This window comes from Microcebus murinus, chromosome 4, assembly GCF_040939455.1.
Source record: "Microcebus murinus isolate Inina chromosome 4, M.murinus_Inina_mat1.0, whole genome shotgun sequence".
In the NCBI taxonomy this organism is placed as follows: Eukaryota; Metazoa; Chordata; class Mammalia; order Primates; family Cheirogaleidae; genus Microcebus; species Microcebus murinus.
The window spans coordinates 63528716-63554352 of record NC_134107.1 but is presented as its reverse complement, the minus strand read 5'-3'; the positions used below and the strand labels follow the sequence as shown (position 1 = coordinate 63554352).

General features: G+C 37.7%; 1 protein-coding gene across 4 annotated transcripts in view; it reads left to right on the top strand.

The window, feature by feature from the left end:
• Window positions 1–9013: 9013 nt before the first annotated feature.
• NARS2 (asparaginyl-tRNA synthetase 2, mitochondrial) overlaps window positions 9014–25637 on the top strand; it is a 127430-nt gene continuing 110806 nt past the window's right edge. For 3 of the 4 annotated variants that reach the window (XM_076002345.1, XM_076002344.1, XM_012744526.2), the window contains exons 1-4: window positions 9048–9532; window positions 13733–13842; window positions 16048–16168; window positions 24295–24435. In XM_076002345.1, coding sequence (XP_075858460.1) covers window positions 9392–9532; window positions 13733–13842; window positions 16048–16168; window positions 24295–24435 — 513 coding nt within the window. In that variant the 5' untranslated portion in view covers window positions 9048–9391. Of the gene's footprint in view, window positions 9533–13732; window positions 13843–16047; window positions 16169–24294; window positions 24436–25637 lie in introns of all 4 variants that reach the window. The other variant, XM_012744523.2, reaches the window with a different exon arrangement.

Genomic DNA, 25637 nt, shown 5'->3' with positions numbered 1-25637 from the left:
CACTATTGTATCCCTCAAAACCCAGAACTGTGTCTGGCCGTCACATGGTAGATCCCAAAAAAATAATCCTCAATGCATATTCATACTCATTTACACACATAGTAGGTATGCAAGAAGTCCAAGTTCCCTTAACTTCCCTTTTGTAACTCCAGTTTCAAGCATTTTATCAAGCATATAGCAGGTACTCTAAAATAGTTGCTACTTTAATTGTAGCATTGGCATAGCCTGCAGGAAAAGACTGCTCCTTAGCTGTGTGGGTGTGCATATTCAGGAATCCTGTCTTCTTCCTTAGTGATGAGTGGGTTGTCCTGGACACATGGCCTGCTTCCCAGATAGGCAATAGTTTCAAGTGTCTATGACAATAAATATAAGGAGAGGTGCCATGAAAGTATAGTGACCTGACTTTAGAATCACTACCTCTTAATCACTGTGAGATTTAGGAAATAAATCTCTTCATCTCTCTAAGTCTTGGTATCCCTATTGTGATATTATGAAATATAGGAGGCTTCAAAAAGTTTGTGGAAATATGGAGTTAAAAGATAAAAATATAAATATAAAGTTTATTTTTCAACATAAGCTCCATCAAGTTCAAGGCACTCTTGTAAGTGATGATACCAGCCATTTAGTCCATCCCTAAAGAACTGAGGGTCCTGGGAATTTAGCGATATCAATGCAGTCTTTTTTACATTATTAACTGAAGAAAAATGGGTGCTATTTAAAGATTTTTTTTAAGATTAGTAAACAAAAAGAAGTAAAAAGAAGTCAAACCAGGATGGCAAAGATTTCCCATCCAAACTCTTGAAAAATTGCCCTTGTTTAATGAGCGGAATGAGCAGGAGCACTGTCATGATGAGAAGGACTCTGATAAAGCTTTCCTGGGTGTTTTTCTGTTAAAGTTTTGGCTCTTTCAAAACACTTTCATAATAAGTAGATGTTATCATTCTTTGGTGATCCAGAAGGTGAACAAGCAAAATGCCTTGAGCATCCCCAAAAGCTATTGCTATGAGCTTTCTTCTTGACTAGTCTGCTTTGGCTTACACTGAACCATATCCGCCTCTTGGTAACCATGGCTTTGATCGTGCTTTGTCTTCAGGATCACACTTGTGCCAAGTTTCATCTCCTGTTACAATTCCTTTAGAAGCTTGATCCCACTTGTTTAAAATTTCCATTGAAAGCTCTGCTCTTGTCTGCAGCTGATCTGGGCACAACAGTTTTGGTGCCCATCAAGTGGAAAGTTTGCTCAACGTGAATTTTTCAGTCAGAATCATGTAAGCTGAAACAGTTGAGCTATCTATGGTATTGGATATCATTTCCGCCATTAATCATTGGTCCTCTTCAATTAGGGCACAAACAAGGTTAATATTTTTGCCTCAAACTGATGTAAATGATCTACCACTGTGGGCTTCATCTTCAACATCATTTTGTCCCTTCTTAAAATAAGTTATCCGTTTGTAAACTGCTGATTTCTTTATGGCATTGTCCCCATAAATTTTGCATAAACAATCAGTGCTTTCACCATTTTTCCACCCAAGCTTCACCATAAATTTGGTGTTTGTTCTTGCTTCAATTTTAGCAGAATTATGTTCCACTGATAGGAGGTCTTTTCAAACTGGTGTCTCATCCTCCACGTTCATCTGTGTTGTCACAAATGACAGGATTACCTTCTTTTTAAAGGCTGAATAGTATTCCATTTGTATATGTACTGCATTTTCTTTATCCATCTATTGATGGACACTTACATTGATTCCATATCTATTGTAAATAATGCTGTAATGAACATGGGAGTGCAGATATTTCTTTCACATACTGATTTCATTTCCTTTGGATATATATCTATCAACAGGATGGGTAAATAAATTGGGTTGTAATCATAAAATGAGATAATATATGGCATCAAAAATGAACAAACTATAGCTACAGGCAATGACATAACTGAGTTTTATGAAAATAATATTGAGTAAAATAAATTGTACCCCAAATAATACTGTATGCTTCTATGTATATAAAGTTCAAAAGCAGGCAAAACTAAATTATAGTGTCTAGACTACATACTCAGATGGTCAACTATAAAGAAAAGCAAGGAAATGGTTACCTGAAAGGTCAGGAGAGTAGCAACCAATAGGGGTAAAATAGCTATGATTGCAAAGGGGAAGGAAGTTGCTGGGGCTAGAGGTGTAGCACTGATAGAGTTCTTTTCCTTGACTTGGATGGTGATTACACAAATATTCGTTTTATAAACATTCACTAATTATACATTTACATTTTATGCATTTTTCTATTATATGTCATAATATAAACATTTTTTAAACTTGCTATTATCCTCAGCAGTGAAAGCCCAGGCAATTATTGTATGCCAAATATGCCAAGTAATAAGATATAAAACTGGTATGCTTCACACATTAACCTGTTTGCAGAGGATGTTACAATTTACTTTTAACCCCACTTTAGTAAATGCAAATATTTACCAAATAACCATCCAATTAACAGGTATTAAACTCCAGAATTAGTTACACAAAATCAGAATTTGTAGCAATTCATCCAGTGGCAGGCATTGCCCAATAGGTGCTAAATTTAAATTTTAAAGAGTGATTAAAACCTTGGGGACTTCTGGCAGTATGTTTTCTTTAATCTGCAGTATGGTCACAGAGCATTATAGAAATCTGTTTTCTATAATTTCTAGTCCTTTGTCAAACACATAAAAAGTACCATGATTAGTAAAACTACAGGGGGCAAGATTAAGATCTCAAAATGGAGATGAGGAAAGTGGACACACAAAATGACACAAAAGATATTTTCAAAATAAATTCTTGATCTTCATTTGATCTTATTTCCCTGGGGTGTAGGGCACTATGTGGGTTGGTAACAAGGTCACAGCTGCACCACTGGGTCCAACTGGTGTCATGATGCTGCTGCCCCTTAGATGGATGTGGTGGGATGTTGCTGAGGCCCCAGAGATGTTGAGATGCAGGAGCTTTTGGGCCCCTGGGCAGGATATTCTCTGATAGTGGCTCAACTCTCAAAATGGTGCCATGCTGGAACAGCCTGGGACCTGGGGAGTGGGGGTGACCCAATGTGAATTCCCTCTCTGGAATTGCACAGCCACGTGGACTCCAGGAAACTCCCCGTACTGGCTCAGGGCCTGTGAGGGATGTGGACCTCACTTTTAGCTAGGATTACAGGTGTCTGTGGCATGCACGTGGACTGCTGGAGATCTACACTTGCCTTTTCCCCAAAATGGGGAGGTCCTCTGGGCTCCAAGCCAATCCTGGCCAGCTGCTTTGCTTCCCTGTCTATGTTGCCATCCCAATTTTCTATGCCTCAAAGAGCCTTTGCCACTTCCTTACTGAATTCCAATCTTCTCAGACACTATGTTTGACATGTGGTTTTCTATTTGTTGTTTGACTAGAGATGACTACTGTGTGCCTCTAATCAGCCCTCTTGATGACATCTCTATTGCACTATTCCTATAATCAAAGTCAGATCCAATTTTGTAAGACCTGAAGCTTACATAATTTAGGAGGTTCTTTTTCTTTAAGAAAAAGAAGACAAAATTACAAATGTTAAAGTAAACATTCATTGTATAGTCCCAAAGGTAACATTAAGAATGTTTCACTTCTGTTCCTCAGGGCACTTCAGGGAGGTCCACAGGCCAGAGAGAGTTTGGTAGGCATGCTATAGAAGACATGCCCTCTTTATATTGTAGAGGGAGCCACTCAAGGGTTATTTAATTACTGGAGTAATAATGAAGTGGGTAAGAGCACGAACTCTTCAACCAGACTGCCAGTGTAACTTGGTACAAGCCATGAGACCTCTCTGAGCTTCAGTTCCTCCTTTGTAAACTGGGGAGGATACTACTAACTCTACTTCAGAGGGCTAGTGTGATGATTAAATGAGTTAATATGTGAAGAGTTCCTGGTGCATAGTAAACTTTCTCAAACATGGTTATAGAGTTAACCCTTGAACAACATAAAAGTAAGTTATGCCACCCCACTATGCAGTCATAAACCATGTGTAATTTTTGAGTCCCCCCAAAACTTAACTACTAAAAGCTTACTGTTGACCAGAAGCTTTATTTAATAACATAAAGTTGACCAGAAACTTTACTTAATAACATATAAAAATAACAATAACATAAACAATTAACATATATTTTGTATGTTTTCTATATATGTATATCACATACTATATTCTTACAATAAAGTAAGCTAGGGAAATGTTAAGAAAATGTTAAGAAAATCATAAGGAAGAAAAAAATATATTTACTGTTCATTAAGCAGAATTGAATCATTATAAAGGTCTTGATCCTTGTCATCTTCATGTTAAGTAGTCTGAGGATGAGAAGGAAGAGGAGGGCTTGGTCTTGCTGTCTCAGGAGGGGCAGAGCTGGAAGAGTTAGAGGAGGTGGAAGGGAAGGCAGGAGAGGCAGGCACACTCAGTGGAATTTTATGCAAATACATCATAATTTCTGTCTGATGTTTTTGCTTTTTCGTTTCTCTAAAAATGTCTTTACAAGGCACTAATTCCTCCACCATTTGCTTCAGTTTCAATGCCCATTTTGAAGGAGATTCTATGTCATAAAAGAAGTCAAAAGTAGTGTTGAATAATCAAACCCTTCTGCCAGATTATCCAATGTCAATTTATTTTTGGCACTGCCTCTTCTACATCTTCATCTTCATTGTCTGGCACTGGTTCAGAAGCACTCATTTTCATCAAGTTGTCTCCTGTTAATTCCTCTGGTGTGATGTCTATTAGGTTTTGAATTTATCCAAGACCCATATTTTGAAACCCTTATTTTCTTGCCATATTCACAATCTCTTTCATGATTTCCTTGATTGGCTCTGTTGGAAATCTTGTAAAGTCATGCATAACATCTGGACACAGTTTCCTCCAGCAGGAATTTATTGTTTCAGGCTTGATGGCTTTCACAGCTTTTTCTATATCAATGATGGCATCTTCAATGGTGTTATCCTTCCAGACATTCATGATGTTCTCTCTTTGAGGATTCTCTTTCATAGCATTGACAGTTCTTCCCATAGAGTACTGTGTGTAACAAGCCTTAAAGGACCTGATGACCTTCTGATCTAGAGGCTGAATTAGAGATGTGTTTTGGGGCAAGAAGGCTACTTCAATGCCTTTGGTGTTGAACTCATGGGGCTCCAGGTGGGCAGGGGCATTACTCAATACCAAAAGAACATTGAAAGTCAGTCCCTCACTGGCAAGGTACTTCCTTACTTCAGGGACAAAGCATTGATGGAAATAATTCAGAAAAAGGGTTCTCATTGTTTAGGCCTTCTTGTACAACCATAAGACTGGCAGCTGGTATTTATCTTTTCCTGCAAGACTCAGGGGTTAGCAGCTTTGTAGGTAAGTCCATGATAACCCTGACTGCATTTGTATGGAACAGTAGTGTTGTCCTCTCCCTTCATGCCTTAAATCTTGGTATTTGTTTTTCCTTCCTACTAATAATGCTCTTTGTGGCATTTTTTTCCCCCAGCACAGGGCGTCTGCATTAAAAATCTGTTCAGTCAGATATTCTTTCTCCTCAATGACTTTCTTAATGGCATCTGGGTACTTTTCTGCTGCCTCCTAATATCTTGACATTTTTAAAGTCAAAATTCTTTCTAAAACAATCAAACTATCCTTTACTGGCATTAAATTCCCCAGCTTTAGATCTTTCACCTTCCTTTTGCTTTAAGTTGTCATATAATGACTTTGCTTTTTATTGAATCATATTAGAAAGGCCTACAGTTATGTCTTTCTTACAGCAATCCTGTACCCACATAAAAGCTGCACTTTCAGTATGAGAGAAAAAGGTATTTCACAAAAAGTGCAAGATTTTTGTACCTGCTGACATAGCTATAGTGATGACTTCATGAGTTTCATTTTCTTTTTATTTCTTTTTCTTTCTTTTTTTTTTTTTACAATAGTTCTTATGCTGGATTCATTTATCTTTAAACAGTGGGCAACTGCAGCTGCAGACCTCAATTTAGAGTATATATCAAGCAATTCAATTTTTTTCTTATAATTCCATGACTTTCTCTGCTTCTTGGGAATACTTCCAGCATCACTAGTGACATTTCGTATGGGTCCCATAGTGTTATTCAAGATTTATGGTATTGCAGTTAATATGATGAAAAATACGTGAGAACTGCCAGAGATAACTATTTACTTCAATATGCAATTTACTAGAGAGATGAACTGCTTACTTAGAGATGATTAATATCACATGGTGTTTTTAGCAGATACTTGAAACACTTGAGCTTACTGCAACAGCAACAGGAGGTGGCTACAAAATTATTATGTAGTACAGTATATATTATAATTAATTTTATGCAGTTATGACTTAATACTGCATCTTTACTTTTGTTTACATTCCTCTTGTCTGTGAATGATGCCATGTATGGCCTGTAACTATTTGTGTGTATAAATCTTGATAAATTTTAACTTTTTATAATAGATTTATGTATATTTTATGATAATACATGATAAAATACATTAGTATCTACATGTATTTTATGCATTCATGACATATTTTTCTTAATTTTGATATTTTTATGCTAAACAGTTTGTAAGTTTTTTGAAATTATTGCAAATCCCCCCAAAATGCTCCAATATATTTGTTGAAAAAAATCCATGTGTAAATGGACCTGCACAGTTCAAATCTGTGTTGTCAAGGGCCAACACTATATTCATTTTTAAAACATCACTCTGGCTACCATCTAGAAGGTGATGAATCTAAAAGGGGAGGTATCAAGCCAACATTGAAAATAAAAATAAAGAAGATGATATGATTTGCTATAGCAGAAGATACAGAGGATAGTTTGAATTCAGCACCAGAAGCATAAATACTATTGTCAACTTTCAATTATATCCATTTTAAATTAACCATCCCTAATTTCAATTTCAATCACTGTTTCAATAACAATTTTAATTTCAATACTACTGGACAGTAGTCCTCTGGTTAGGAAATAATTAATCCTTTGGCTTAAACAAGTAGTAAGGGAGAAGGAGGGTAAGGAAAGTCAGGATCTCCACTCTTCAGGACTCAGATTCCAGTTCTTAAGATGCACATTGTCAGATGGGGTATAGGGTTTGAGGGACAAAGAAGGTAGCTTTGTCCATTTTGTGTTGTTATTAAAAAAATACCCGAAACTGGGTAATTTATAAAGAAAAAAGGTTTATTTAGCTCATTGTTCTGCAAGCTGAAAAGTTCAAGGGCATGGCCTTGGCTTCTGCCCAGGGCTTTTGTGCTGAGTGACAGCATGGCAAAGTTAAGGGGATGGACATGTGCAAAGAGGGGAAAACCTGAGGGGTGTCCTAGATGTACAACAGCCCATTCTGGCAGGAACTAATTCATTCCCAAAATAACTAATCCAGTCTCAAAGGTGTGAGAGCTCACTCACTACTGTGAGAATAGCACCAAGCCAATCATGAAGGATCTGCCCCCACAACCCAAACACCTGCCATGAGGCTCTACCTCCCAACAGCATCACATTGGGGATCAAATTTCAACATGAGTTTTTGTGGGGACAAAAAAACCATAGCAAAAGGCAAGAAAAATACCTGGGGGCAGGAGATGAGCCAACTGGTTACTGCTTTTGATCCCTTGCACAGGGTAGGCACAGACAAAGAAGAGATTTGCACTGGAATAAACATCATTGCTGTGTACTCCAGACTATATTATCCCCCAGATTTTGCAGTTAACTCATTGAAGCATGCTTATTTTTTTCTTAAAGGCCTATAGCTACATAATTCTGAAGACATTTCATGGCAAGTTTTGTTTTTGTTTTCTCAAGGTTCAAGAAGTGCCCAAATATTTTCATAGGAGATATTTTCTAGTCTGTCTTGAGAACAGTTTTACAATTCTTTCAGGCCATTTATCCTCCTGGCCACCTTTCCTGCCCACCTTCTGGCAAGAAATTTTCTTCCATCCCTACCTGGCAAAATTCTGATTCTCCTCAAAAACTCAGCTTAACTATTTTCTCCAGACTACCACTCCACATTGGCATGTACATCTATATGCATACTTATTGGTTTATATTGCGATTATCTTTTTTTTGCCAGTTTCCATCTCTAGAGCATGAGTTCCTTGATGGAAGGGACCATGATTTTATTTTCTACCTTGAGACATGATATAGCATAGTAATTCAGTACACAGAACCAGCACTTCTGGGTTTATATCTCACTCTTACAGAATGTGTACCCTTAAATAGGCCATTTACTCATTCTGTACCTAAAGTCTCTTATCTGTAAAATGGGCATACTAATAGTGGCAACTTTAAGTAACTAGCCCTTACTTCTACCTTTCATTTTTTAGATAGAAACATTTTCATAACTGTCACTGAGTTACAGAAAAGGAAAAAAAAATTTTTTTAATGAATTTAAAAGGTAGCCTAATATCTAAAAGGGGCATTGTTTCCAGGTGAAACAAACGCAGACAACTATGTTGGGGATGAGGAGAGAGAGACTTGAAGATTTTGACAGGTAACTCTTGGCATTCCTCCAAGTCTCTCTGCAACATCTTTACACCATCATGCCTCCTGTGACTCCCATATTCAATGTCTCATCTGTCAGCGGACTACCTGCTCCAGGAAGCCACCTCTGGCATCCCACACTCAGGCTCTGTAAGGCAATGGTCTGTTTAGATGTCTGATACCACAACTGTGACTTGAGCAGGGACCATGTCTGGTTTTTCTCTGTGCTCAGAACTCAGGAACGACTGATTTCATACTCAGGTTAATCCTGTCAACAATTTAAGAATCTCAAGGACGTTTTTCCTCTGCATCAGTCACTCCTTGCCTCTCAGTGTTCCTCAGCCTCACCTGAAAGGTTTAGAAATGAGGACCCTGAGACCTCCCCACCTCAACCAAATACACTTCCTAGTATTTTCAGCGATAACTCCTACAACCACAGGGCCTTAACTCCGCCCCTTCCCTCCTGGCCCCGCCCCTCCCTCCGGCCCTCCCTCCTTAGACCAGGGCCAAAAGTACGCATGCTCACTCTTAACCTCCACAGCGTGATGACATAGGCGGCGTTGGCGTGGTGACGTAGAGGCGGTGGCTGCGCGCGTGCGGCCCGGGGTCGAATCGCAGGTTTAGAATTATCGCGGGGCGGCGAGGCTCCTGGGCTGCCTCTGAGCGTGGTTTCTGTGGCGTTTGCCGAGTGTGCTGTCTCCATTCCTCTCGGTTGTGAAGAGGGAAACAGAGAAGGGATTCTGTGGGGGCAGCTGGGAGCCCTGAAGGAGAAAGAGCAGCCGAGGGGCTCCGTAGCGCCTGAAGGCAGGGCTGCAACCGAGAAGAGGGGAGCTGCTGAGAAGGGTGGGCGCCTGCAGGCAGGGTCCGAGCCGCCGACCTCAGGGCTGGTCCCGCGGAGGGCCTGGGGCAGCCGCGCGATGCTCACGGCCCGGTACCTTCTCCGAGCCCTGCGCTTCTGTTCCTCCGCTCCCTGCCCCAGGCACAAACCTTCGGCCAAACTGAGCGTGCGAGACGCTCTCGGGGCCCAGAACCTGAGTGGGGAGCGCGTTAAGGTCCAGGTTGGTGTATGGGAAGGGGGTGGATTTTTTCTTTTAAGGACTTAGATGGCGCATCCACATCTTCTAGCTTTACTTTGTATCCTCTGGTCAGACACAACCACCAGCAGGGGAAAGTTAGACAGTGGAGGCATTGCACCGCACTTTCTCATTTCCTTGGATAGCATTACTTTTCACGGAACTGTTCCGATTCTAAAATGCTGGAACTTTGCTTTCATGATACCAGGGCATTAACCCGGAAACTTGCTTATCATACAAAAAATGTAAACGAGCAAGCCCCGTTTTCTCCACTTTTATCCTTTGTAAGGAATATCCACGGTTATAAAGTGCTTGTCTTGAGCTAGCTCCTTCAGAGGAGAAACCATGTTTTACCTATTTTGGTATTCACACATGGGTGAGGGTAAATACTTACTCAACTGAACCGTGCCTTTTATTCCACTTGTAGGCGCCTCGGTTCCTAAAATGGGGCTTTGTGTGTAATGTATGTTTAATGAATGAGGAGAAAGGGAATGTAGAGGTTTGAAAGAGCTCTGGAGTCAAGCTGCCTAGGGTTATTTAAATCTCTACCACTTAGTAGCTCGTTAATTATGGACATGTTGTTTGTGTGTTCTAAGCCTCAGTTTCCTCTTATAAAAATAGAGATAATAGTTCCTACCTCATGGAGTTGTGAAAATTAAATGAGATAATGGGTATGAGATATTTAGAATAGTGGCCCACGTTCTATAAATGTTAGCTGCTAGTATTTCTCTTGCTAGTAGTAGTTGTAGCAGCTTCGTATAGAAGATTCCCCTTTCAAGGAGCAGGTTAAGCAAGGTGGTTTGGTTGTTCCTCATTAGATCGCTGAAACACACGGATGCAATTATTTTTGTTGTCTTCACACATTCTTGCTTTTTAGGAGTATGACCAATCTGCCCCCTTTGCATTTTTTTTGATTTATATGTATGTGTGTGTGAGATCTATATCTATATATGTGTGTGTGTGAGAGAGAGAGAGTGTGTGTGTGTGTATTTTAATAAAGACAGGATCTCCCTCTCTTGTCCAGACTGGAGTTCAGTGGTATGAACATAGCTCACTGCAGTCTGGAACTCCTGGGTTCAAGTGATCCTCCTGCCTCAGCCTCCTGATTAACTAGGAGTACAGACTCGTGCTGCCATGCCCAGCTATTTGTTTTTGTTGTTATTTTTGTAGAGACGGTCTCACTGTGCTGCCCAGGCTGGTCTTAAACTCCTGGCCTCAGGCAATTCTCCTGTGTAAGCCTTCCAAAGTTCTGGGATTACAGGTGTGAGCCACTGGGCCCATCCAGGGTTTGGTAGTCTTTCCATTATCCATATCAAAACCTTTTGTTGCATGGACCTATTAATTGGGTATACATTTATTAATACCTTCTGTGCTCTAGTTAAGAGAGAATTTGAAGATGAAAACAGAACCTACTGCCCAGGGGCTTTTTCTTTAGTCCTGTTCAGTCTAATATGGTAGCTACCAGCCAGTTGTGACTCTGGGTACTTGAAATTTGACTAGTCCAAATCGAGACATGTTGTAAGAGTAAAATACATACCAATTTTGAAGAACAAAAAAGAATTGAAAACAATCTCGTTAATATACTTTTGTATTGATTATATGCTGAGAATATTTTGGGCATAATGGGTTAAATATTAATTTCACTTATTTGTTTTTACTTTTAATGTGGCTACTAGAAAAATTTAAAATTACATATGTGGCTCACATATTTCTGTTGTCCAGCCCTGGTCTAATGGTTAAAAAAAATAATTACAACTGTGTGATAACTGGCAGTGGTATATATAAGTAAAGAGCTATGAGAAAACAGAAATTCCTTAACTGTGTGAGGAGGTCAAGATTTCTTGCATGAGATGACATTTCAGCTGAGTCCTGAAGGATGTGTTACCCTTCAGAGGCAGAAGAACTGGGGATGGATAGAAGTAGCATCCCAGAAAAACTTGTTAAGAACAAGAACTTTGAAGTAAGAACTACATTTGAATCCCAACTCCACTACTTGGTAACTGTGAACCTGGAATATTTAGAGAGGTTATTGTAACATCTCTAAATATATTTCTTCATCTCTAAAATGTAATAACCTCTTCTCTAAGTTCTTATGATTATTAAGTGGCATAATAAAGAGCTTAAAAGCATGTTAAAAATTGCTCAATAAATGTTAACTTTTACTAATAAGTAAATGTAAGAAAATGCTGCTTTGGAAATTACTACTGATTGAGCATGACCAAACAGCAGATACTTTCCAGGCAGCATGGTAAGATGAAACCAGAAAGACAAGCATGCTCCACATTATGAAGGGCCTTGTACAGGAGGCTGAGGCAATTTATACCTAATTCAAGGTAGCCCATTCGGTCAAGGGCTTTTTAGTTAAATAGACTTGGGTTCAAATTCAAGCTCCACCCTTTACCACAAGTGTGACCCTTAGGAAGTTATGTAACTTTTCTGAGCCTCAGTTTCTACACTTTTATATGGGGATAATCCATAGAGTTGTTGTGAGATGAAACAGTTTGTGAAGGTGGTAAACCATTTGTTACATAGATGTTCAATACATGGTAAATAATCTTTCACTGAAAAACATTCATGGATTACTATGTTGAAGTTACTACTTAAGATTATTATGTGCCTGGCAGTACACTTGAAAGGAACTAAAGCATTATTCTTTCACTCAGTGCATTATAAGTATGCAAATAAGTGACAGAAGGGCTTTTAATAATAGTGTGTATAGGGTATGGTGGGGACACAAGGAAAATAAGGGTCAGTACAGTGTTTAAGTAGGATCATCTCTTGCTTTTTTCCCAGCATGTTTAATGGTGAATGCCTGTCTGCTCATTTGCTTTATACCTGTAGGACACTGTAATTCAGTGTCTGCTAGAAAAACATTATTTTCTCCTAACTAATGTGCTAGTGAAATTTAAGTTGGATGTATCTGAGAGAGATGCTTTTAGTGTTACTGGTCTACTTGAAGACATCTCAATTGTACTTGCATGCACCTAACCTTTAAATTCAGACAGTCTTTGAAAATTAATGTGTCACTTAATATGGGTTCATAATGAGAAATTCTTTTTCTTTTTTATTTCAGGATATGAGGGTACAAACATTTTGGTTATATTTTATGTCATTGCCTCACCCAAGCGAGGATTAGAGGCATGCCCTTCCCCTCTACAATGCTCACTGCGTCCATTAGTTGTGAGTTTATCCCCCAACCCCCTAATCCCTGGAGAATACTACTACCGTGTGAGCATCATAGTGTTGATCAGTCAGTGCCAATTTGATGGCGAGTACATGTGGACCCTCTTCTTCTGATCTTGTGATACCTCACTTCAGATAATGGGCTCAAGCTCTATCCAGGAAAATATAAGAGATGCTAGATCACTGTTGTTTCTTATTATTGAAACAACAGTGGTATATTATTCCATATACCATATATATGTATACCATATCTGGTATACATATACCAGATATTAATCATTCATGAATTGATGGGCACTTGGGTTGTTTTCACATCCTTACAATAGTGAATTGTGCTGCCATAAACATTTGGGTGCAGGTGTCTTTATTATAGAATGTCTTTTTCTCTTTTGGGTAGATGCCTAATAGTGCTGTGGCTGGATCGAATGGTATTTCTATTTTTAGCTCTTTGAGGTATCTCCAAATTCTTTTCCACAGAGGTTGCACTAATTTGCAGTCCCACATAATGAGAAATTTTTTGAGAGCTTTTCTTGTATGCTACTTTGTAAAAGGAAAAAAATCCCATAAAGATATTTCTAATCTTTAAGTACATAATTTCCCTTCTGGGAATTGGATATAAAAAGGAGAAAGGTATCAAGATAGTGCCCAGTTATTTATAACTGGGGGGCAGGGGTGGGAGTCAAGGAGGAAAGACCTGCAATATCCAATATTGGGAGGATTGGTTTTGTGAATTAGGCTTATCACCTTGATGGAATATTAGGCATCCATTCAAAATGATGAGCTTTAATAAGAAAACAAACAAAAAAGAATACCAAAGTGTATATCTCGCTGTGATAAGAATCAAATTATTATGCATATGGGTAAACTAAAAGCAGTTAATTTGTTGAGGCAGGATTGTGAGTACATTTTTTTCTTCTTTCATTTAGTCTTCTATGTGTATATATAATGAAAGTATAATGTGCTATGTGTTCTAAGCTCCTTAAATGTATTTCTCTTCCTTAGGGGTGGATTCGTTCAGTCCGATCCCAGAAGGAAGTCTTATTCCTGCATGTAAATGATGGGTCATCTTTGGAAAGCCTTCAGGTTGTTGCAGATTCAAGCTTTGACAGTAGGTGAGTTTTATTTTGTTTTTTTGTTTGTTTTTTCAGAGTTCTTTGATTTTTTTCCTCATCTCCACTGCCTCCTACTTCCCTAATCCTATGTTTACATTACTCCTTGAGTGATCTTCCCAAGTAAATCTGCTTTCATAGCTTTGAGGATCAAGTCTAAATATTTGGAACCAAAATCCTTCAAGCTCAGACCTTTCCTCCTCTATCTGACATCATCACATGCCAGTATCCCTCTCCTGTGCTTTGTTTTGGTCTTTACTTGCATCACTTTTAAACTGTTCTGGTCTTTTTATCTTTTAGCATTTGTACATGTTGCTACCTCTGCCTGATATAGCCTCTTCACTTGTCTTTCATAGTTTCAATTTGGCATCATCTGATGCTCCCATGCCTTGGCTGTGTCAAGTACCCCTTTTCTATGCTCCCTTGGCATCCTGTGCCTACCTCTGTTAGAATGTATCACATTGGATAGTAATCAATTGTATTCTTATTTGACTTCTGCTACACTCTTAGTTCCTTGAAGTTAGGAATGTACTCACTTTTGTATTCTTGGCCCTAGCAGTGTGCTGACAAAGTGATCAGTTGTTAACTTGTTAAATAAATGGAAAAAATTTTACGGTCTCATTCATCAAGTTTTAAAAATAACATCATTTTAATGTTAGGATATGAACTCCGAGGAGGAGAACATTATTCTAGTTTGTTATAATAAGTATGCTTTGCTATTTCAAGGATTGTTGGTGTTAATGCTCTTCACACATTGAATAGATTCATGAGTCTCAGACTATTTGGTCAATGGGCAGAACAAAAAAGATTGTTATGATGTAATAGTAACCTTTTTAAAGGTTTTTACTTTTTCTGATTATGTGTATCAGTAAAACAATCACATGGGTATGTCTAATACCTACATTTTAGAGGTTCTAAAGGATGACTGCCTATCTCTTTGAGATATTCCCAACAGCCGTTAGGGTAAAATTCATATATGTCAATTCGTGCATATTTTAAGTCAGAGCATCTCACAATACCCTTTTAGGTTTGGAGAGAGTATACCAGATGTTTTCCTCCTATAATGCAATAGTGGACAATCTTATTTATATAAATTACATAAGAATAAATTTAAAAGAAATAGCATATAGTAAATGTAGCAAGCAAACAAAACTGAGTGAGGAATCTTCTAACATTTACTTTAATACAGTTTTTTGTATACTATACTGTATTATATTTCAATACAGTTTATTAAAGGAGGCACTTATACACTCTGTAGTTATGAAATGTTAGAATTAGAATGGATGGATGATCATTTAGTCCAGCCTACTTCTTAATAGATGATTCTTAAATGAATTTAGATGATTTTCCATAGTAGTCATATAGTTAATTTGTGGATGAACTTGAATTAGAACCTATACTTGTCAACCGGAAAGTAGTTCTGTGTTCTGAGGCCATTAGCTAACTAACTTTTTTTTTAAACTTAAAAACAAGTAATACATTGCAAAAATAGTACAGAGGATTGCCATGTACTTTTCACTCAGCTTTCCAAATGATAACATCTTTTATCAAAGCCAGGTTATTGGCATTGGTATAGTACTATTAACGAAACTGCGGACCTTATTCTAAAATGATAACATCTTTTATCAAAGCCAGGTTATTAGCATAGGTATAGTACTGTTAACGAAACTACGGACCTTGTTCTGATTTCACCAGTTTTTACAGTGATCTGCAATCTTTTAAAAAGGTTTTGGCCAACTTTTTAAAAAGGAGAATTATATAACCTGTTAATTCCAAATACTTATATTCAAATCCTTACCTCTCTTTGTTTCCATTTTAAAGCTTATAGAATTCATTTTTATAATTTTGGTATACAGTAGAGCAGGTGTCCTCAAACTACGGCCCTCGGGCCACATACAGGCCGCCTAGCACATTTATCCAGCCCTCCGGGTGTTTTTGCCGCCACTGCCTGTCCTGCTTAGCAGCCGACTCGTCCCAGGCCCACAGTACGCACTCTCCAACAGTCTGAGGGACAGTGAACTGGCCCCCTGTTTAAAAAGTTTGAGGACCCCTGCAATAGAGTATCTATAAATTCTGAAGATTGTTTAACCCAATTAAGAGTAAAAACTTCTGTCATTAAGTATTATAATGTTCTGATAGCAAGATTTCTATTAAAATGAAAGTTATATGTAGTGATATCTTGTTTGTGTTGGTTTTTTGTTACTATAGAGAATTGGCTTTTGGGAGTTCTGTGGAAGTCCAAGGGCTGCTGGTAAAAAGTCCATCCAAAAGGCAAAATGTGGAACTGAAGGCAGAAAAAATTGAAATTATTGGAAATTGTGATGCTAAGGTATGCTTTCTAATACTGAGGCTTAATTTAAAATATTAGCAATCTGTTGTAAGTGTGATTATTGGAAAGATGACACTTAGAACATGTTTCAATTATGACTTCCCAGGTAATTAAAACAGGCCATAGAAGCCTATAGAGACAGTAGCAAAAATTATTTGCCTAGACAGTGTAGTCTTATGAGTGAGAGCTAACCGTTAATCTAAACATCTCTGGTGCCTGTCACAGTTGAAACTCCCTGCTTTTACAAACATGCCCAGTTAGCCACAATGACATACCTGGGCAGGCCATTTCAGTTTCACATTCTTAAGAAAGGTAGAAATGACTTGTGCATGATCTAGAACAGATCATCTAATAATGGTAGGCAGTAGCCACCTATGGCTGTTTGATATTAAATCAAATAAAATTAAATAAATTCAATTCTGGGCAGGTGCAGTGGCTCACATCTATAATCCCAGCCCTTTGGGAGGCCAAGGCAGATAGATATCTTGAGCTGAGGAGTTCGAGGCTGCAGTGAGCTATGATCATGACACTGCACTCCAGCATGGGTGACAGAGTGGGACCCTGTGTCTAAAATAAAATAAAATCCTGTTCCTCAGTGGCATTAGCCACATTTCAAATACTCAGAAGTTGCATGTGGCTACTGGTTATTACAATATTGGATATTGCAGTTACAGAACATTTTTATCACAGAAAGTTCTTTCAAATGGTGCTGATTTAGAGTGTTGTAGCTTAGGCTGAACAGAGACAAGAAATTCTGTGTTAAGACATATTTATGCCTGTTTTTGCAAGACTCTTCTGTTAATAGCTTTATGAGTTTGCTAAAGAGGTTAGAGGGAATAAAATCAAAGATTATCAATCTAGTTCTATAAATTTACAGTGGTGGGGAAAATGAGGCCCAACTGGGTAAAATGACTTGCCAAAGGTTATAAGCTGATGTATGTCATAGTTGAAATTTATTTCCTAGCCATTTGACTTCTGTGTTTTTGCTATAATTGTCTTCAAATATTTAATGAACAAAAATTGAGGAAATGAAGGGAAATTATATCATTTTAATTCAGTTTTAATTCTTTTGGAATAATAGGGAGAAATTAAACATAAGGAAATGGAGAAAATGGGAAAATTTTCTTTAAAAATGTCATTCTGAATAATTTTCCAAGAAATTCTAATTGACATGTAAAATCAAGAATCAAGTTCTAAGATTTCTGAAAAATAGACTGTGGGATCATTTGAAAATCAAGAGCAAAATGGAGAACATAATTATTTTTGGTTTTACTTTTTAAGACTGATCCATGAGTATTAAAAATTTGCCATGTTTTTCACTACAGCAGTCCCCCCTTATCTGCAGTTTCATTTTCCATAGTTTCAGTTACCCACGGCAAACCATGATCTGAAAATATTAAATGGAAAATAGCAGGAATAATTCATAAGTTTTAAATTGCACACTGTTCTGAGAAGCATGATGAAATATTGTCCCACTCTATCTTGCCCAGCAAGTGAATCATCCTTTTGTCTAGCTTATGCATACTCCATATACTACCTGCTTGTTACTGTATAAGAAAAAAACATGGTGAATATAAGGTTCAGTACTATAGATAGTTTCAGGCATCCCCCTTGTGGGTTTCGGAACATATCCTCTGCCAATAAGGCACAACTGTATTCTTAATTGTTCTCCCTTGGCGTCTATTGATGTCAGTACCTTCTTCACCTTCCCTTCCCCTTCTGTCATTTTAAAGTATTCCAACATTAGGGAATTCTGAACCCCTAACAGTCCCCAGATCTCTATTATAATGTGGTCACATTTTCTCTTTAGTAAGTGAAAGTGCCTGTTTCTATACAACATAAAAATTAGTATGTGTACAAGGCCTAAAAAGAATAGATGAAACTGAAAGAAGCAGGCTGCCAGTATAGTTCTTTTTTAGCTTCTCTAATCTTTTTTATTGAAACTTTGATTTTTGTGTGAAAGCATATATATCTGTCTTCTTAATCGTGTAACATGAGTATGGGCAGGGTATTTCAAGTTGAGGCCATAATTTCCTTTAAAATTTTTTTGTAAATCTTTGCTGCTCTGCTAGATAGAAGAAAGCTAGTTGACCCTCCTTCATGTTCTTAGACACCAGTGAGTGACATTGATAAATAGTAATAAAGTACACTGATTGATTATGAATGATTGTGAGCTTTCAAGATATATAGGTAATTTTAAAATTGAACACTAGCTGTGTGTACACAGTAGTAGAAAACATAATTTTTAATATTTATAATATTCTGGACTCCTGTGTGCCAAACAGGATATTTTGTATAAATTAACCCTAACCTCTCTGTTTGAAAGAAGTAATTGACAGCTAATGAATGCAAACTTCATAAATAACATTTGAGCCTCAGTGAAAGTAACTTAGCTCAGCAACCCCAGCCTTTTTGGCACCATGGACTGGTTTTATGGAAGACAGTTTTTCCACTGGGGATGGGAGGAGTAGGCAGAGCTCAGGCAGTGATGCTCTGAGTGATGGGGAGGGGAGCTGCTGTGTAGGGTGGATGGTGGTAGGGGTAACGTGTGGGTTGGGGACCTGGGGCTTGGGGACTGCAGCTATAAAGTACACCAAAAAAGTTCAAGTCTTTAAAATGCAGGGTCACTTAACTGCAAGATTAATGGAATGATCCAGTTGAGCCTGCTCCACAGAGGATAAGAGGCAAAGTTATATTAATATGATGATACCGCTGCACTCTAGGCAAGATGACAGAGTGAGACTCTGTCTCAAAAAGAAAAAAAAGATATAATGAAAGCATTCTAAAATAAATCAGAAAAGAAATCTTAAAGTGACTGTTTTGGACTGTGCCAAATACAGTGCTGCTTATAGAACTATTTTCCCAGTGTTTCCCAAACTTTAGCCATGATTTTTACTTGTACTATAGTTTAATGCTTTTCTTTAAATCCACTTACTTTTCTTAAAACCTAGCTTTTTCCTACACACACAAATCTAAAAAAAAAAGAATCACAGATTTGATGTGCTGATCGCCACTTACCCTTCTCTCAGCTTCTTTTCTACAGGACTGCACTACCAGCTGGCTTCAAGTTAGACTGAAAGATACTAGACGATACTAGAAATTAGAGAATGGGAGAAAAGAGAGGTCTTTCTTCCACTCTCCCTTCTTAAATGCTCCATCTCCATAACTACCATTCCAACCAAATGACCCCTCCTCCACTCCACCCACATCATTTCTTCCTTTTACTCCTCTAGTCCTAGGGGTGGTAGCAGCCCCTGCTTCCCCTGGATGTCTTGCTACCCTGTATTTATTCTCTTTGAACCACCAACATAACTCCAAGTAGACCCTTTCTTAAAAGATACTTCAGTTGAGCCATCTGCAATGAACTGTTTCTTGCTGGGGCCCTAACTGATCTAGGAGTGCTAGTTGTTAATTTCTTTTCTATGTATCAGATTCACGTCTTTATCAACAATGGAACAAGTGTATCAGCCATACTTGGGGAAGCATCTGTAATAGCCACAAGCTACATCCAGCCTTTATCTCTGTAAAACAGTGCATAAATGGACCAGAAAATGTGCTTTATCCTGGTGAATATTTTAGAATCTATACTCACTCATGGAGGTAAAGGCAGATGTTGCTATTCTTCATTAAATCGGTACTTGTTGATTACATACTAAATGTCAAGCATTAAACACTGGGGATACAGCAGTAAACAAGTTCCTGCCCTCTTGGAACTTATATTCTATTCTAGCTTAGGGAGACACAAATAACTGAGTAAACATAGTATGTAACCCATAAACATAATATGGTGATTCAGTGCTATTGACAAAAATAAAGCTGGGAAGCAAAATGGGATAATATATCCCATTATATAAGGAAAGACTTAAAAAGTGAAGAATAGGCCATCCAAATTTCTGGTGAAGTTATTACATACTGAGGGAACAAAAATATAGGAGTGCCCCTGGAACATTCGGTCCAAGCTTCTGGTAACCTTATCAATGCAAAGCCTAATAAGTCTGAAAATAACTTTAAACCATTCAAAATACCCCTTGATTCATTTGTGCATACCCATGTGTAAGAATCTGCATAATCTTTTGTTCCGTAGTTTATATATCCAGTAACTATAAAAGGACTAAAACAGTATAGCCAGCAATGTTGGTGTCACCAATACTGCTGTTAGCTCCTTAGAAAGGCAAATTTGTTTTAACAATCTCTTGAGGTGATTCTTAAGCAAATTAATGTTTGAAAACCACTGTACTGTTATTCCAGTTAAGGCCTTGGTAAACATAACACAATATGAGTTTAACTAAAATGTAAGGTAAAGTTTTACCTTAAAAGCCACCTATTTTAGTGATTATCTTGCTATCTATCAAACATAACATGCCATTATACCAGTTTTCATAAAGATCTACTTGTAATATTGACTCTGAAAATCCATCAGAAGTAAACTTAAAAGCCTGCTCTTGAGTCCATTTTATTTCCATTGTTATAAAGACTTACACAGAATATATATTTGTTTATAGTAAATAGCCAATTGCCAGAATTAGAATTTTTTGAATGTTGCTAGGCAGGGCACAGGCACAGTGTCTCAGGCCTATAATCCCCGCACTTTCAGAGGTTGGGGCAGGAGGATCACTTAAGGCCAAGAGTGGGCAACACAGTGAGACCTTGTCTCTACAAAAAATAAAAATAATTAGCCAGATGTTGTGGTGCGTGCCTGCCATCCCAGCTACTTGGGAGGCTGAGGTGGAAGGATGGCTTGAAGTCCAGGAGTTGGAGGTTGCAGTGAGCTATGATCACACCACTGCCCTCTTGTCTGGGCAACAATGAGATTCTGTATCTAAAATATAAATAAATAAACCACTAGGAAAAATAAATCTGATTATGCACAGCATTGAGTAGGAAACTATCAAGAGGTAAGGGAGCCTGCCTATCAAATAGATCTGGAGAAGTATCTCCCTGACTGGCAATTTTTTGTAAGAGTTTTGAAGTACCAAAGATAGCTTCAGCCACTAATGGAAAACTGAGGGAGTGAAAGGAGTTATATAAGGGAGGAAATGTTTTTCTTATGGAAGAAAAGTTTTCTTTGACCTTACTACCAAAGAAGGTCCAGTATAACTCATCTGTCTTTTCACGAGTACTTGAAAGAAGAGTTCTTCAGGTCTTTACAGGAATGGGGTGTATCAGCTTCCGGTACGGACCTGAAAGAATACTTTACGATTTAAACAAAAGCAAAACACATAAATCTTTTGTCTTTTAAAAAAAAGCAAAACAAAAAACCAGAGGGGAAAACTGAAGTTTTCTGAATGAAGCTACATTGAAGAGTGAATACTCAAGCCCCACTTTACCCAGTTAGTTGCCTCCCTACTTTCGGAGACTTCAGCAGTAAGCATAACTGCCACAGTTATAACTTTATGGAAGGTCTCCTGCAGAAAACTTTTTATGACCCTCAAAATCTTGGGACAGTCACTCCCTTATATGTACCAAAGGTGCCCTGTACTTCCTACATGAGGGCAATTTGTCAAACAGGGTGTTAATTACAGTCTGTCCATGGCCTTCACCAGAGCGTCAGTTCTGTGAGAGTAGGCCCCAGGTCTGCATAGTACATAGATTAGTTGGTGTGTGGGTTTAATTTATCTACAGCTGCACTGCTCAAATGACATCTTATTGCCACATTAATATTCTAGGTCAAGATACTTGGGGGGTAAGGTAGGAGGATCACTGAGCCCAAGAGTTTGAATCTAGCCTGGGCAACATAGCAAGACCTTGTCTCTAGGAAAATTAAAACGTATCCTGGGACAAGTTTCTAAAAAGAACATCAGTAATTCCAGTAATGTGTTTATTTGGTGTGGTATAACAGTTTCACCTTAAGCAATTATCATTTTTGTTGCCCCACTAGTATCCCTTCCCAAAAAACAACTTGTGAAGCTATCCAAGAACAAAGGGAAAGTGAACCATCCTCTAGAAGGATAAATACCACAAAGCCAACTAAATGAAAAGAAACAAAGGTAGCCAAAGAAAGCAAAATTAATGAAGGGCTTAAAAAAATCAACAACAAACAATAGCATTAAAATCTTTAAAATACTCCCTATGGCCCCAAAGCAAAGTCTACACTGGATAATCATAAATAAGAAATTTAAATGGAAGGATTAAAGGAGTGAATTTTTAACACATTAACTGCCATGTGAGTTGTATTTAACTCAGGATAGTTTTGAGCCTGGAGCCTTGGGAAGCATTTGTAACTCACACGTCTCTTTACCTTGAGCCCTGTGAACTATTAATATTATTCAAGTTGTATATAACTCATGCACAGAAAACAATAAAAAATAAATTTTTCATTCAATTAGAAAGGATCGTTTTGTTTTTGAAGTTTTATTCTATTTTTGTAATAAAACACCATGACCCCAGGGAAATATTTTTTTTCCTAGTGTGGCATCTATGTGTTAAACTAGTTAAATCCATCATGTTTTTCCCTCTCCAAGAACTAACGGTTCTTCATTTGGCAAAATATGACAAAAATGCCACTGAGATTTTAGACTAGTTAAAAACCCAATTTGGGGACTAGAAGCAAATTCAATTCATTCCTATACACATATCAAGAGCATTCATCCAAATCCAGTTCTTGGCAGAAATAATTGAAAAAAAACATTCAATCTGTAAGGCACTATGAATATATTATTAATAGCTTTTCAAACTATATTTAACCTAAGTTCAAGGATTAATGAAAGAAAGCTAGGGTGGGGGTAGGGGAGGGATGTTTATACAACACTAACCCAGAACCCATTTGTAATTAAAGATATTCTTTTCCTATTCACCAAATAACCAAAGATTCCTTTTCAGTATGGCCAAATCCTTATCATTCCTATATATCCTTCCTTTTTCATATACAAAGCTCTTTTCTCCTATCAGTTTTCTTGACTTTAGTTGTGTTTAACTCCCTTTTCTTCACATTATCCTGTATTAAATAGTAGTGTTTGGATTATAATAATCTTTCTCAAATAATTTTCACTAAATCTTGAACCATAAATATCAAATACAGTTCATCATCAGTACTTTTTTTTTTTTTTTTGAGACAAAGTCTTACTCTGTTTCACTGAGTGGAGTGCCATGATGTCAACCTAGTTCACAGCAATCTCAAACTCCTGGGCTCAAGTGATCCTACCTCAGCCTCCCGAGTAGTTGGGACTACAGGCACATGCCACCATGCCCAACTTATTTTTCTATTTTTAGTAGAGACAGGGTCTTGCTTTTGCTCAGGCTGGTCTCGAACTCCTGAGCTCAAGGGATCCTCCCGCCATGGCCTCCCAGAGTGCTAGGATTCCAGCCTCCATCATCAGTTTTAAGGTTCTGGAATCCTATTCTCCCCCAAGACACTGCTGATTTGATTCCTATCTGCTCTTTTGGCCGCCTGTATTGTGCTGAGGCCAGTCACTGACTTAGTTTTCTTCTAGGGTTCTGTGCACACCCTCCTTACCCATTTAACTTTCATGTCACTAGGTCCTCCTTTCCAAACTTTTTTGAAAGTCTTATTTCACATAGTTTCCCAAATCAGTTTTCTCCCTTGCTCCCTCCAACCCCAAATGAAAAACAAGGGCTAAGAACCCTGAGACTCCAACTGAGACTTAAAAAAAAAATCTACTAAAAACATCTTAAACACTAAATGATAAAAACACATGCAATTCTAATGTTTCAGTTATCTCCGGTTTTTAAATATATCCATTTTAACATTACTTATTTTAATAAAGCTTCTCTATTATAATAACTTTAACACTCAGTTTTTTTCCATGTAGGGAAAAAAAGTAATGAATTCAAATCCTAATGCAGTTATACTGAATCTAGTTTCAATAATCTGAATTTAACCTCCAGAGCTAAGAATTATTTGTCATATTTTATAAACTATAAGTCATTCAGAAGCCAAGTCCAAGTCCTTGGCTAATAAGTAGTAGAGCTGGATTCAATTGTATATCTCTGATTCCACCCCACCATTCTACTTACCTGGTAGAAATAATGTGGACTGTAATTAGTTAAGCATAGAAGGAAAGTATCTTAGTTTTGTTCTAAAGCACTACTTAAGAAATGCCTTAGAAACAGATTTTATTAAACTGTATCTTTTTTAGTTTCTAATTTGTTTTTCCATTTATTGGCAGGCTTTCCCTATCAAATATAAAGAGAGGCATCCTCTGGAGTACCTGAGACAGTATCCTCACCTTAGGTGTAGGACTAATGTCCTGGGTTCTATACTGAGGGTTCGCAGTGAAGCTACAGCTGCTATTCATTCTTTCTTTAAGGTAAGATACCAGAAATTCCCCCTTGACCCTTGATTATCCCTTCTCTCTCTCTTTGTGTCTCTTTGCAACCATGATCTGCTTAATAGCTTGCATTTTCTAGAATTTTCTGTAAATGAAATCATTCAATATGTACTCTTTTGTCTGGCTTCTTTCACTCAGCATAATTATTTTGAGATTCATCCATGTTACACTTATCATTGGTTTGGTCTTTCTGGCCAGTTATTTGATGTTAGCTATAGATTTTCATAGATGCCCTTTATCTGATTGAAGGAAATTCCCTCCTATTGCTTGTTTGCTAAGAGTTTTATCAGGAGTGAATATTGGGTTTTGTAAAATATTTTTTCTGTGTCTTTTGAGATGGAAAACGTTTGTTTCTTTCTTAAATGTGAGGTGGAATTCACTAGTGAATCCATCTGAGTGTGCAATTAAAAATTTGTAGAGGAGGTTTAACTGTAATTTTAATTTTTTCAATAAATATGCAAGTATATAGGTTATCTGTTTCTTCTTGAGTGAACTTTGGTAGTCTGTCTTTCAATGAATTGATCCATTTTGTTTATTTTAAGTTGTTAAATTTATTGCCATAAAGTTTTTCATAATATCCCCTTATTATTTTAATATCTGTAGAATCTGTGGTAATATCATCTCATTCCTGAAAATAACATTTGTCTTCTCTTTTTTCTGATCCGTCTGGTTAAAGGTATATCAATTTTATCAATCTTTTTTATTTCTATTAATATTCTTTGCTGTCACATCTACATTGTCTGATATTATTGCCACTAGAGCTTTCTTTTGGTTAGTGTTAGTGTGGTGTATCTTTTCTCGTCCTTTTACTTTTAAACTACAATTGACTCTTGCACAACATGGAGGTTAGGGGTACCGACCCCCTACACAGTTGAAGATCCAACTATAACTTTTGCCTCCCTCGAAACTTAACTAATAGCCTACTGTTGATTGGAAGCATTACCAATAACATTGATTAGCACATATTTTGGGTTTATTTTGGAGGGTTTTTTTGGTTTTTTTTCTTTTGGAGACTGGGTCTCACCCTGTTGCCCAGGCTGAAGCGCAGTGGCTCGATCATAGCTTGCTGTGGTGTCGGACTCCTGGGCACAAGCAATCCTCCTGCCTCAGCCTCCTGAGTAGCTGGGACTTCAGTCACACACCACCCCATCCAGCTAATTTTAAAACTTTTTTTTATAGTA